Genomic DNA, 12957 nt, shown 5'->3' on the forward strand with positions numbered 1-12957 from the left:
CTTACATCAGCATGTTTACAGTACATCAGCATGCTAACGAGCAAACAGTGGTAATGTTGACATCTTAATATTCAGGTGTGTTTATGTTTAACCAACACATTTGATCAGCGTGCAAGCAGGAACATTTGTATTTTAGCCTTTTGGTTCAGCTAAGCAGTTTGGGAAGTGAGTTTTGCAAAAATGTGGTCATGAACAAATATAATTGGACTGAATGAAAAAAAATCAATTTGAACTGGAAGAGATAGAGGTTATTAAAGTTCAAAGTCTTTGATCACACTAGTAATTGTTTTGCAGATATTAATTTCATCTCATGCTTTCAAGGTATTTCACTATGAATCAATGAATGTCTAACTCATGGAGACACTTGAGGGACAGTGCTTCACCATTTTGTTTGATTCATCCGCTGTGGGCCGTGAAAGTATGTCTAAAAATATATATACAATATGTATGTCCTTGCTACAGGCATTTCTATCCATACATACATTATTCTTTTACCATTTTGGGGGTCGCGGGAGGGCTGGAGTCCATCACAGCTGTCATTGGCCAATGGGCAGGGTACACCCTGGACTGGTCAGCAGTCTGACATATAGAGAGTGACAACCAGCCACACTCACATTCACACCTACGGGCAATTTAGAGTCACCAAGCATGTCTTAGAACAGTGGGAGGAAGCCAGAGAACGTACGCATGTACAAGCAGAACATGCAAACTCTACGCAGAGGCTCTGACCAAAAGGGGTTCGAACCAGGAACCTTCTCAACGCTAACCACCGGCCATAACTAGACGTAGACGATCAAAACAATCATGCTGACACACAGACAATAGAGGAGCACTAATTGAATGGATAATAAATAAGGCAGCATTGATTGGTTAACACCAGTGTGTTTCATGGCAGGTGAGTTCAGCAGCATGTTAGCATATAGTGACAACCTTAAAATTAATTGTGTTCTGTCATGAACCTTTGTTTGGCAAGATGACTTTTTGTATCCACAAAACCAAAAGTAAAACCTCCAATGTGACTGATTAATAAAATCTTCTGATTCACGTCTTCTTATTGTTCTAAAAGGTACAAAAAGTGACTCAATTTGCAAATCAAAATAACAACTCCCATAATATTAACAGAGCAAACTATGTTTCCAATTTGAGCATTTATTGCTTTCCATGAATACTATGATACAACCTCAAGCATTCCATTTCAGCGGACTGATCTACGAAGGCAGTGGACAAGTATTACAAGTCTACAAAAACTGATTTACAGATACATACTGTAGAAATCCAAGCTATCAAAAGGGACAGTTGTACAACAAAGGTATGACATACAGAAAGTGTAAAAGTACCTTACGGTCTTGTTGATGGATCAGAAAGCAGAACGGGTTTCCTTTAGGCCAAAAACTATCCGACCAAACTGGGAACTACTGGCAATAGTTTGTGTTAATATTGGCTCAATACCTCGACTACTCCAAACTGTAGCTGTATCTGTCAAGTGGTCAATGCAAATAAATGTACTACAATAATATTAAAAAGAAATACATTTTCTGGTATGTGCTTTATAGAGAAAGCAAACCGTGTGTTTTTCATTCAACTGAGACGTATTCTTCAAAAACATAGTCCAATCAACTCGTCTTAGGCCAAAATCAAACTTCAAGCTTCAAATGTATCTTTTGGAAATGCATGCCAAATAAGTAAAGAGTAATCAAGGTTAAATTATGAATCACATTATAAAAATCAGGAAACACAGATTAGAAAAACTATTAGTCAACGCTGAAAAAAGCTGAGTCCACGTAATCTCATTTAAATCATTTCCTTCCAGTTTAAAGACCAGGGGATGTGTAGCCGTGTGTAGTTCAAACTGAAGAGGACGAAAAGATCCACTCGTGAGGAATCTTGTGGTCCACATCGCTCCTGGTCCTGGTGTCTTGAGGTCCACAGTGCTACAGATATACCCTTGGTGTGGTGAAATACAGTGTAAAAAGAGTCAGTTGGCAAACTGGGCTTCATGTTAGTCATGTTCTCCGGGCTCTGTCGCAGTGTTTGTGCTGTCTGAATTGTCGGCATCGACCTCTGTTGACAAGTCAGGGGAATCGCTGGAAGAGGGCACCTGCTTGTCGCTGGACGCGCCCTCTCCGTCACTGCTGCTGCTGCTGCTGCTGCTGCTGCTGCTGTTCTCTCCGTCAAAGGTTGCACTCTTCTCTGACGGAGCAGGCGGCTCAGGTTGTTCCGGGCTGCCGTCTTTCTCGAGACTGCAGCTGTCCTCTCTGTCCAATGGGTCTTCTTCCCTTTCTGAAGGTTCAGGGTCAGAGCTGCTGGGCTCTGAGGACCAAAGGAGACAATATTAGCTGCAGCGTACAATTATTTTCACGTTAATTATTTTATAAATAACTGATGAATCGTTTGTTCATAAGCTCTTAGAAATTGTGAAATGTATACATCACAAATTTACAAAGCCCAAAGTGATGTCTTCAAATTTCTAAGATGTTGGACTAGCTGTTTGAAATAGAGATATTTAATATTCTTATATAAGAGATATATATATATATATACAGTAATCTATCACAGAGGTATGACACCAACGACTATTTACATCACTCTCCTCCTCAAATACAAACATTATCATAGAGATATTAGGCATGGAGACATGACCATATATGGAGTCTACTCAGCAGGCTATCCATCCTGTTGCTGATTGGACTCAGAGCAGCTGCAGCCTCGTTAACAAAACACCTGTGCAGTGTATTGTCTGGCAAACCTAATGAAGCCATGGGTGACACACATTGTTTAAAAATAAAGACTATAGAAAAATAGGAAGCAATTCAGCCTTCTTGTGTTTGGTGAATGCATTTATTTTCTATTTTCTAACTGTGTTTAAAATCTCCTTATGATTGAATTGGAAGGAGGGGGGATGCTTGTTTCAACCTTCAACTCTTTCTCTTGGGTACTCTTACGTCTCACAACAACTCCTGTCACTTCAAGATAAAATAAGATATACTGTATTGTCCCCAAAGATGAAATTTGAGTCGGACTCTGTCCTGCAGTTACAAGAGGATTGCAGGATTTAAGATACAGGAAACAGCAAACTGTGACACCATGCCAGCAGTCTCTCTCTGAACGTTTATGCACTAACCCACAATTATTAACAATCACACTTCTACTTGGAATGGGATCAGGACGGCAGAGCCAGGAGGAGACTCTTGATGGCAGGAGTTTGGCAAGCATGGCCATTCAGCATTTTGAATAACCATTTTGGCCTTTAAATTATGCTTGATGTCAAATCTCACAACCCAATTATTTTCAAGCATGGTGAGCCATTTAAGGAATCTCTTTTTTAATCTATTTTTAACTTAATACGATCACTGTTAACGGTTTTAAAAACAATGATGAAGTCAAGCTTTTTTTTCCCCACCTCTACACTCTTTTCTTCCTTTAAAAAGGCACAGTACGTAGATTCTCTCAATCAACACATTAATAGATGACATTGATGCTGGCAGGGAATCATGGGAGTTCTCTCCGAAACACCTAATACTTCGGTCACACCTCAGAAAAAGAGACGAGTTCAAACCTACCACTATCCTTTGAAGTAGTCGGTGTGTCACTAGACGTTCCACTTTTGACCACCAGCTCTTGACCACAGGAGTCTTTTGAAGACTCGGGTGTCTCTGGCGAGCTCTCTGCTGTGCCTTTACAACACGATGACTCCTTCTCTTCACTTTCTGTTTCATCCTCTTCTTTTTCCTCAAACTTGAGCCTCTTGACCTCACGTTTGTCTGCATCGGAAGTCTCCTCCTCTTCCTCCTCGTCAGAGTGTTTCTTCTTTATCCCAGTGTTTGGTGCAATGTCACCTTCTGAGGGTGAAGAATCGCTGCAGGAAGGACAGAAACACAAGGAATCAGTCCATCTAATGTTATACTCAACGTTATAGCAATGAGTAGCTCATGAGAAGATTGATGTGTGGAGGGAGTGTGTGAGCTTGACAGCTATTTTAGATGTCCTGGACAGTTAAATGAACTTCATATATTACAGTACACACCATACATGAGTGCTCAAATTACCTGATATGGTGTGCCTCCACATCCTCTGTGGTCGGCTCTGGCTCTTTACTGACTGGACAGTCAGGGAGCCCGTTGGTGGAAAGTGAAGTTGACAATGACAGTTTTGATCTGAAGTGGGGTTTCGGTGTGCCTGGTCCATTTACATTTCGACTGTAAAAAAAAAAAAAAAAAAAAGGTAGCATAACTATATTTAAGAAACACATAACACAAGGTGGGAAATCAGCAGAACCACTAAAACCAAAAGTGACTGGAAAGACATAACAACTATTAACATATCCTTAATTTGTTCTCATATTTGGGTCCAAACTAGTTCAACTTTCCACTTTACAAGGAAATGACTCAATCACTGACAAGTGTGTGGCTCCCACCTGTCTGAGTACAGAGAAGAGTTACCAGGAAACATCACTCCATTCATTCTGTTTACACTGGAGGCCCCATTTTTCCTTCAAAAAGAAGCAGAAAGGCACAAAATCAACTTGTGTGCTAAATGGAACTTTGGAAGTTTGACTAAATGAACACATTCAAGGGAGGTGACATTTTGCATCTGAAGCAATGAACGGGAAAATACTGCAGCGAGCAGAGCAAGGGGACGAAAAGCTTAACAGCTAAAGTACTTACTCTGATGAGGGGTGAACACAGCTGACCACCATCACATTCTGCAACAACAAACATTTTTTTTTTTAAATAAGAAGACATTTTGAAGCTACACTAAGTGTTTTTAAACATTGATTCATCTTTTTTTTTTTTTTTACAGTTTGTGGGCAGTGTAGTTCTCACCTTCTCTAACCCCATGAGAAACTTGTCTGTTCCAGTATAGTTACGCTTTGGATCCGTAAGAAGCTCACATAGACGCTGGATGGTGAATGGGATTCTGGGAAAATAAAATAATCAACAGGCATATTGAAGTTAATACTGCATAAAAAAACGGAACCAACCTGGTCCAACTCCTGATCCAAACACATGAACATAAATGATTCATCTGGTCAACATACTTCTATTCTGGAGGAAAGTTCACTCAGTCAATGCTTTGATGAGGAACTTGATTTTTTTCATATCATATCATTAGTTAATTGAGTTTTTTAAGCTTTTTTTTTAACGCAGTACTTTTACTATGCGGATATTCATTATGAGAATTCCAGGTGTGACGATTAAAGATGCAAATATGTGATGGGAACAGCATGCAAAACATTGAGCAAAGAAACTTCCATTCAGTTTAGCACATGAGAGGAAATCACCAATGATGGTGTGCACATGCACTGATTGACGTGCTACTTTGTTCAGTTTTCTATGAGGGTTTGTGGGGGATGGTTTTTGTGTGGAATTTCTTAAGTGGATAGTAATGGTGAAACAGACCACCGTTGATCTGTTTGTATCACCCCTCCCCCCCCCTTCCGTTCGGGCTGCATATGAAGGATGGAAGGTTTATTAACATTGTGTACAATAAATATACTGCCGCTAAATCTTTGTGCGGATTCCCGGTGAGAAAAAGGAACACATTTAGAAACGTATTTTCCCGCAAGTTTTTCACGGAATTTTACGCAGAAGTGGGTCATGAAGCGTTGATATTTCAGTGAGGATGGTATCAAACGCTGCTTCAACTTTTCTCTGTTTGATCTCACACTGTCTGTGTTTGTCATGCAGGCATCAGCTAGTGGCTGCGTGTTTAAAAAAAAAAAAAAACACCTGGTAGCTTCACGTCAGTAACGTTACAGCCTGCTGAGCGCTGTGTGCGTTCCAAGTATTACACACACACACACACGCGCGCGCTAAATGAACAGTGTGTGTATGTTACAGGTTCAACTCTTGTCAAAGCTTAGAGAAAAACAGATTAAGAAAATTAAATCACAAAAATAAAATCTGTAGATTACAGCAAACTTGTATTCAGAGAATGATTCAGGTTCTGTTTGTTATGTTCAAATATTGCAGTTTTATCATTAAAGACTGTTGTAGTCAGACTTTTAAAATCACTTTCTTAATAAAAGGGAGTTCTGGTTTATCTAACTGCTAGTATTGGAATCGGATTATTATTATTACAGGAAACAATGTATAGCTTAGTGAAAAAGAGTCAAGGAAATTGATTGAGAATTGTAGTGATGTTAAAAGGCACAATGTTATATTATTCTCTAAATCTGTGTTTGGATACGAACTGGGATGTGCACCACTAGTGGATTGTTTACGAGCTCTACTCACCCGTTATAACCATCCACTATTTTTAAGATCCTCTTCTTCATGTCTTCAAAAGGAACATAGTCAACGTTGGGATTGTGTGGTCCTCTCTGTTCTGGTGTTGAAGCATGGAAATCTTCCATGACTTTTTCCAACTTGAACATGAAGTACATTTTAAACTGTGACCATGGGATCCTGGAAGAAATTGGATACGAAGACTGTAAGCATTTAGTCGTTTGTACAAAAGGCTAAATGTGCATCTTATCTGTATCCTAGTGTACAACTCTTTAACTGTTTTTATATTTTATTTACACAAAAGCCCTTCTTGGCTGCAAATTAGCACCAGCTATAAACACTAGGACACTTGCATTGGATTGCTTGTTTTCAGTTTGTCTATGCATCCCTATCAAATAAACCATAAATAAAATTATAAATAAAATAATAAGCCTTTGAGGAAAACTTACAGTGGCTGTCCTGTCTTGGCAATATGACACAAGAATTGCTCCAGAGCCGGACAGGTTTCTTTCTTGCCTTTTTTCTCATAATCTGTGAAAACCCACATGAAACAGACAAATCAGTTGAGTTGTTGATTATATCAAAAAAAACAAAAAAAAACAAAAACACAAAAGCAGCCAAAATATAGCTGCAAAAACTAACAAACCAAACAATGATTATACTACTTAATAATTATAACTCCTCCCTCCCTCCTTCCTCATTTTATCTCTTCAAAATAGCCCAAAGCAGAAGACACACATTAGATAATAATGTATATAATGTATTGATTCTTAAAAACTGTTCAGAGGAGGTTTCAGGCATGATGGAGCATAATATAATGAGAACAACTAACTGGAAAGTTTCTGAACAAGTTATTATGTTGGCGTATTTATTGTGACGCTACACAAAGCTAGCTCTGTATATAATCTCTTAACAATTAGAATAAACGTGAAATAAATGTAGAAACACCCCAAAATGTCTTTCTTGTAGACCACAAGATCGAACTAGCTTGATCAATCAGATACTAAATTAGTTTGTCCCCAAGTGCCTCCACAGCACGTTTGATAATCGTTTCAGTAAGCTAAGTTACAGTACGTAACGTACTTAGCAAGCATTACATGTTTTGCCGGGGAACATAACAAAAATATATACATTCCTAACTCGTAATCAATCGCTCTTTTTAAATAAATGTAAACATTGCCTTGAAACGCTTCCAATAACGCGTCGATGTCCATAGCTGTGTCCAGAAAGAGGCAGGAAATACTTGCTAGTTAGCAGTAGCAGGTAGCAACCCAACAAAGCTGGTGGCAGTGAGGTCTGCGCATGCCTCAACCGTGCGTCCTCACGGTGAGGGGAATAATCGGAAAAATAAGTTATTTGACTGGGAAACTGAACGTGAAATGACGAAACAACGAAACATTAGTTTGGTAAATTGGTGCACAAAACGGTAGCCAATTTGATAATCTAGTAGAAGCTATGTGAAATCACGCAGAGGTTTAAAACATATTTATTAGCTGTCATCACGCAGCGTATTAGTTAGGTATGTGGTAAAAAAGATAGGGCAGTTCGTTGATGTCCATGTAGTTACCTGAAAAAAAAAACACAGAACACATATACTTTACATCAATACGTTTTAATTTGATAAGAAGTGAGAACACTTTAAATATGGGAAATGATTTTTTTTAAATTGGTATCTCCGAGCATCCAAGAGGCACCTGAACGCAGCTTCAAGTTACATACTACATTTTGCAGGAAGATGCGTTCCAAACAAGCGAAAGAACAACAAAGTACTTGCGACGGTATAATACGTTAGTCATACGTTTTTCACCGTTATTGTTATTTAAAAAAAAATAATAATAATTTAGTATAGCTACGTTCAGACTCCCGTTACTGAAACTTCGGGACCTTTCTGGCGCGCTGTAGGTGCCGCAGGCTGTCAGCGGGCGTCATCGTTTTTTTTCTGTTGTTGTGACGGCGCAAACCGGGAAAGAGACCAATGAGTCAGCTGCTGATAGGGGTTAATTTTACCTAACGAACCTATATATATACACGCATCGATAACAGTCCTGCTGGAAACAAGTATAGGGAAGATCTGCTAGTTTTTGACGACGGTTTTTCCAAGAGGTAACAATGGCAGTTCCGGTAGCTGCGTTTCCACTGAACACATCATCCAGCCCGGGTTTGCTGGAGCACAACATTCACATCAGCGACAGAGATTTGGAGAGGATTTCAAGTGACAACGATAACGACACTCTGCCTTTGCATTCTCCGTGGACTTTTTGGCTCGATCGGTAAGAAACTTCGTGATTATTTCCCCCCCTCCCTCCCTCTCGCCGCCGTAGTCAGATTATTCTCTTCACAGCTGTAAGTAGGTGAACTCTTTGTTGCTGACCTTTTTTTTTTAATGAGAACAAAGAAAGGAGATGACGAACATTATCAGGCCTGCTACAAGTCAACCTTAGATAACATTTATCAGACACAGAAGGACTGATGTCTGAATAAATCACAGCAAAAACAAAACAAAAAAACAACATTATACAAACCCCTGCCTGAAGCTTTTCCACCGACTTGTTTTTTCTCTCTGACCTACATACGCAAGTGCTCCACTTTGTGGGATCTTAAAATAAACAAAAAGGGGCCCAATTATGACAAGCTGACTAAACATAATAACACGAGCTGATCTCATACAAGGTCAGTTTGAGTTCATCCTTAGCCTGTTCTTATTCCATTTATGAGCACTGGTGTTATTGTTAAAACTTGTTGAGTCACTGCTCATATGCCTGTTGCCATTTTGTCCAGTACATCACTTTCTTTCTTTTAGATTAAAATTCATTATGATCCCTGTTTTATTTTCTTAAAACAAATATTCCCCCCCATCTTTTTATTTTTATTTTTTTTTAAATATGGACATTTTTATTAGAACTACATTAGAAATAACATAACACACAAGTGACCCTGAGTAAGACAAGCCTCATCATCCACAGTGTGTACAAATCACAGGGTCCTGTGTTCAAACGGGGTCAGTGTTGTTTACTGTTTACTGGCTTATTTGTCATCTGATCCCCTCTAACCTGTCTGCTCAGAGGGCAGCTCAGTGGAACATGTCTGAGTTACATAGCCCCCCGTATAGGAAATGTCAAGTTAGAACACCCGAGGTCCCTTTTCCTTTTTTGTTTAGAGGCAAATAAAACCAATGGCATTTAAGTATATCTACATTTCAGGTCTCTACCTGGAACTACAGCAGCTGAATGCGAGTCAAACCTGAAGAAAATCTACACGGTTGAGACTGTCCAGGTGAGATGTTTTTAAAGTCTTGGTACATGAGTATATCTCCAGCAGGCACACTGTAAGTGGTTTTAACATATGCTTCTTTTACATTCAAAACAGAACATATGCAGAAATGACACTGATTTTGGAGTCGTCGTTCCCCCCCCCCCCAAAAAAAAAAAAATAGCCAAAGTCCCAGACAAGCTTTGTTTTATGGCTCGTATCAAAAGGGAAACAGAATGCAGATTTTAGTAGCAGCAATAACAGGCAGCCACTAAAATGTTGGCAGCATCACTGCCTGCCTGTGATAGAGGTCAAACTGCATATAGTCAGTCTTGGGTACAGTTAGATAACACAAAGCAGTTTCAATCTGACTCTGAATCTTTTTTTTTTTTTTTTGGGGTGTTCCCTTTATTATTATTTTATTGTTTTCTGCTGAAATCTGCCGTCACATTGTTTGGAAAGCGAACTTGACTAAAGTCCAGAGGGGCCTGCATGTGGCCCCTCGGTGAACAGACAGGTCACGTGCACCTGTCATAAACACGAGTCACTGTGGTCATTTGAAAGCCTTGATTACTTATTGTTAAAAAAAATAAAAACTTCTTTAAAAAAAATAAAAAAATAAAAATAAAATTGTTATTTTTTTGCGTCCATTCAATTGAGTGTGCAGAAATTAAAAATGAGGGTGGAGTGTATGCTTTTGCACCCTGGTAGAACCTGGTTATTTGGAAAGATGTTAAAGAGCTTAAGTACACTGTAAAACATCTTTAATTGCAGCTGTGTTGGAAAATTCATAACTACGTTTTGTATGTGTGACCTGCAAGGGCGATCGAGAAACAAGCTGTGGTAGAGATTTTCTAGCATATACCACATGTGAAATATTTACAAAGTCAGCTGTGAGTCTGTACACCCTGTGCCAGTAAATCATTCAATAAAAAAATAAAGGAACCTGTTTCCTCTTTTCATCTCTGCACCTGAGTAGAACTTCTGGAGAGTTTACAACAACATACCCGGGGTCTCCAGTCTGCCGCTGAGATGTAGCTACCATCTGATGCGAGGAGAGAGAAAACCCCTCTGGTGAGTGTGAATTTAAAGATGCATGTTTTCAGAGGATTCTTCTGGAATAGTTTGTGTTATATCATTTTGTGTGCATTTTGAATCCAGGGAAGAAGAGAGCAATGCTAAAGGTGGTGTTTGGAAAATGAAAGTGCCCAAAGAATGCACTGTAAGTATCATAATCTATACAAGTCTTTCTTAATTATGATGATTTTGCCATTCATAGAATTTGTCTCACATTTACAGTCTGCAGTGTGGAAAGAGTTGCTGTTGGCGACCATTGGAGAACAGTTCAGTGATTATTGTGCCTCAGGTAAAGTTCTGGATCATGTGGGGGGGGGGGTGCTGTAGGTAGAGGAAGATAATAATTTAGCATGTTGTTTTATTGCAGTGACTTTAATTCTTTTGCTGTTCTTGCAGATGATGAAGTTGTCGGGGTCAGCGTCAGCGTAAGAGACAGAGAGGATGTCTTTCAGGTGTGGAACGGAAATGCTTCATGTGCTAATGAGTCAAAGATCTTAGGGAGGATCAATGAGCTCCTCCCACAAATACCCTTTAAAGCTGTCTTTTACAAACGTGAGTATCATCTTGGATCGTTAACCTTCATCATGGAATAACGATAACACCGGGAAAAACAGGCGCTGATGTTTTTATTTTCTTTAATCTTTCAGCACACGAGGAGCACCATGCATTTGAAGGAGGTCGACCAAGACATTAGCACAGCTCGAACAGCAGAACACCTTTAGATGTACTTGTTAAATGCTTATTTTGGATAATGTTTGGGCAAAATTTTGATGCAGTTGAGTTTAACGTTGCTGTATTTGTGTCATCTAAATTACCTCAAAATGTAGCCGATGTATTATTAATCTTAGTGGATGGGGTTTTTCATCTTCTGAGCACTTCTGTCATCCATCACGTGACCCAGAATACTTTTATTATTGTCACTTTTATTAAGTAGAAAACCCCTTTTAGTTTGATTTTATCTACGACAGTGTTTGTATGTTTTTATACTGAAACATTTTGCAGAACCAAAAACAGCAGATCATGTACAGTCAGGTTGTTTTTAGATGTATTATAGCATAGTTGTTGTTTCCTGAGAACAGAAATAGCTTGGTTGGTCTTTAAATTGAATCTAGTTTTTGGAAGAGCAGGAGGCTCGGTTCCACAAATTGAACCTGTATTATCACTTTACATTACAAGGCTTTTCTAGTCGCCTCTTTTCCCTGTTTTGTTTGTTACAGCCAAAACACTGCTGCCTATACTGGAGAACCTACGGATTAAGTATGCTGTAATTCTACCATTCGAGCAGACAATTGCACATTTGTCTTTGTTTTTTTCCCGTTTCTTTCTTTAGGATAATCGTGATTTGTGGAAAGCTTATGTTCACGTTGCAATTTCAAGACCCCAGTGCACAAAAATCGTAGGTAGACGCTGAGAAAGATATGCAATCATTTTTTATTCTGCAGAATATGTAGTGTCATGGTTGTTAGTTTGTTCAAGCTCTGCCCTAAATCAAGCACTTTGTTTTCTTACTGTTTGTGTTAAGTCACCAGATAGTCCTTCTCGGTTTACATGGAGTTATGATGACTGAGACCAAATCCAGCTTGGTTTTGTGTCGTCACCCTTTTCTGATCAATCGTAAAACTGTTTTGGTTCACGTTGAGTTTTTCTTTTTTTTCTGCTTTAGTGTAGAAAACGAGGTTATTCAATGTGTTTTTATGTATTCAACTGACTTGTGTTCAAATTAAATTTGTGAAAACAACCATTTTGGATTATGCTGCCTATAGGATAAATACTGAATAATCAAACCCCCCTAAACCTTCACAAAAATAAGCTGTATATGCACTGATCAAAATCTGATTTGAGCAGTTATTACACATCTCAGCCAGCACTTTTATGGTCCATTTCTGTGCAGATTATTCTGAGTTCTACATCTAGTACATGGGTAGAAGAGTCATTTCTTTGTAGTCGTGAAGTATTCTTTGAAACCCGCAGAGAGACTGTTCATGCTAAAACATTCATTTGAGGAGGTGCCAAAAAATAGCTGAATTTTACCCCTCACCCTTAATCTTCATGTAATAATGTTTAAAGTAGTGGAATAATGACATTTCAATGCTATATCATTGAACATACACAGTTGACCACTCACTTACGATCTCAGACTTTGTAAATGATTGTTGATCTTGGATGGTGCCTTGTGTTCACCAGCAGTTTAGAATGTCACACGTGTTCAGCATGTTGGATTTATAAAGACTCATGTTTCTCGATTAGTTTTACACATGTTTGACAAATAAAGAAGCATCAACTTCACTCTCTGGCATTTTGAATACTTTCTTCGCGTTTAATGAGAATATCAACGGCTAAAGAAAGATATTCATCTGCAGTATATCCTGTTTGCGCTGATGTCAGATTCCAAGTTGTGTATGGA

General features: G+C 38.8%; 2 protein-coding genes across 3 annotated transcripts; one reads left to right on the forward strand and one right to left on the reverse strand.

The window, feature by feature from the left end:
• Positions 1-1133: 1133 nt before the first annotated feature.
• Positions 1134-8864, reverse strand: LOC109985751 (serine/threonine-protein phosphatase 4 regulatory subunit 2). Of its 2 annotated transcripts, XM_020636154.3 has the most exons (10): positions 8750-8864; positions 7408-7794; positions 6677-6758; positions 6237-6407; positions 4824-4917; positions 4665-4702; positions 4415-4489; positions 4047-4196; positions 3561-3856; positions 1134-2310 (listed from the first exon to the last, which is right to left on the reverse strand). In XM_020636154.3, the coding sequence occupies exons 2-10, from the start codon at positions 7439-7441 to the stop codon at positions 2000-2002; spliced, it is 1251 nt and encodes a 416-aa protein (XP_020491810.2). In that variant the 5' UTR covers positions 7442-7794; positions 8750-8864; the 3' UTR covers positions 1134-1999. The 2 variants fall into 2 exon arrangements, with proteins under 2 accessions (XP_020491810.2, XP_065816916.1); XM_065960844.1 differs by lacking the exons at positions 4415-4489; positions 8750-8864 and having other exon boundaries at positions 7408-7922.
• Positions 7976-12839, forward strand: eif4e3 (eukaryotic translation initiation factor 4E family member 3). Its single transcript, XM_020636162.3, has 7 exons — positions 7976-8497; positions 9428-9500; positions 10456-10550; positions 10638-10698; positions 10776-10842; positions 10950-11105; positions 11201-12839. The coding sequence occupies exons 1-7, from the start codon at positions 8337-8339 to the stop codon at positions 11245-11247; spliced, it is 660 nt and encodes a 219-aa protein (XP_020491818.1). The 5' UTR covers positions 7976-8336; the 3' UTR covers positions 11248-12839.
• The last annotated feature ends 118 nt before the right edge of the window (positions 12840-12957 follow it).

This window comes from Labrus bergylta, chromosome 12, assembly GCF_963930695.1.
Source record: "Labrus bergylta chromosome 12, fLabBer1.1, whole genome shotgun sequence".
NCBI lineage: Eukaryota > Metazoa > Chordata > Actinopteri > Labriformes > Labridae > Labrus > Labrus bergylta.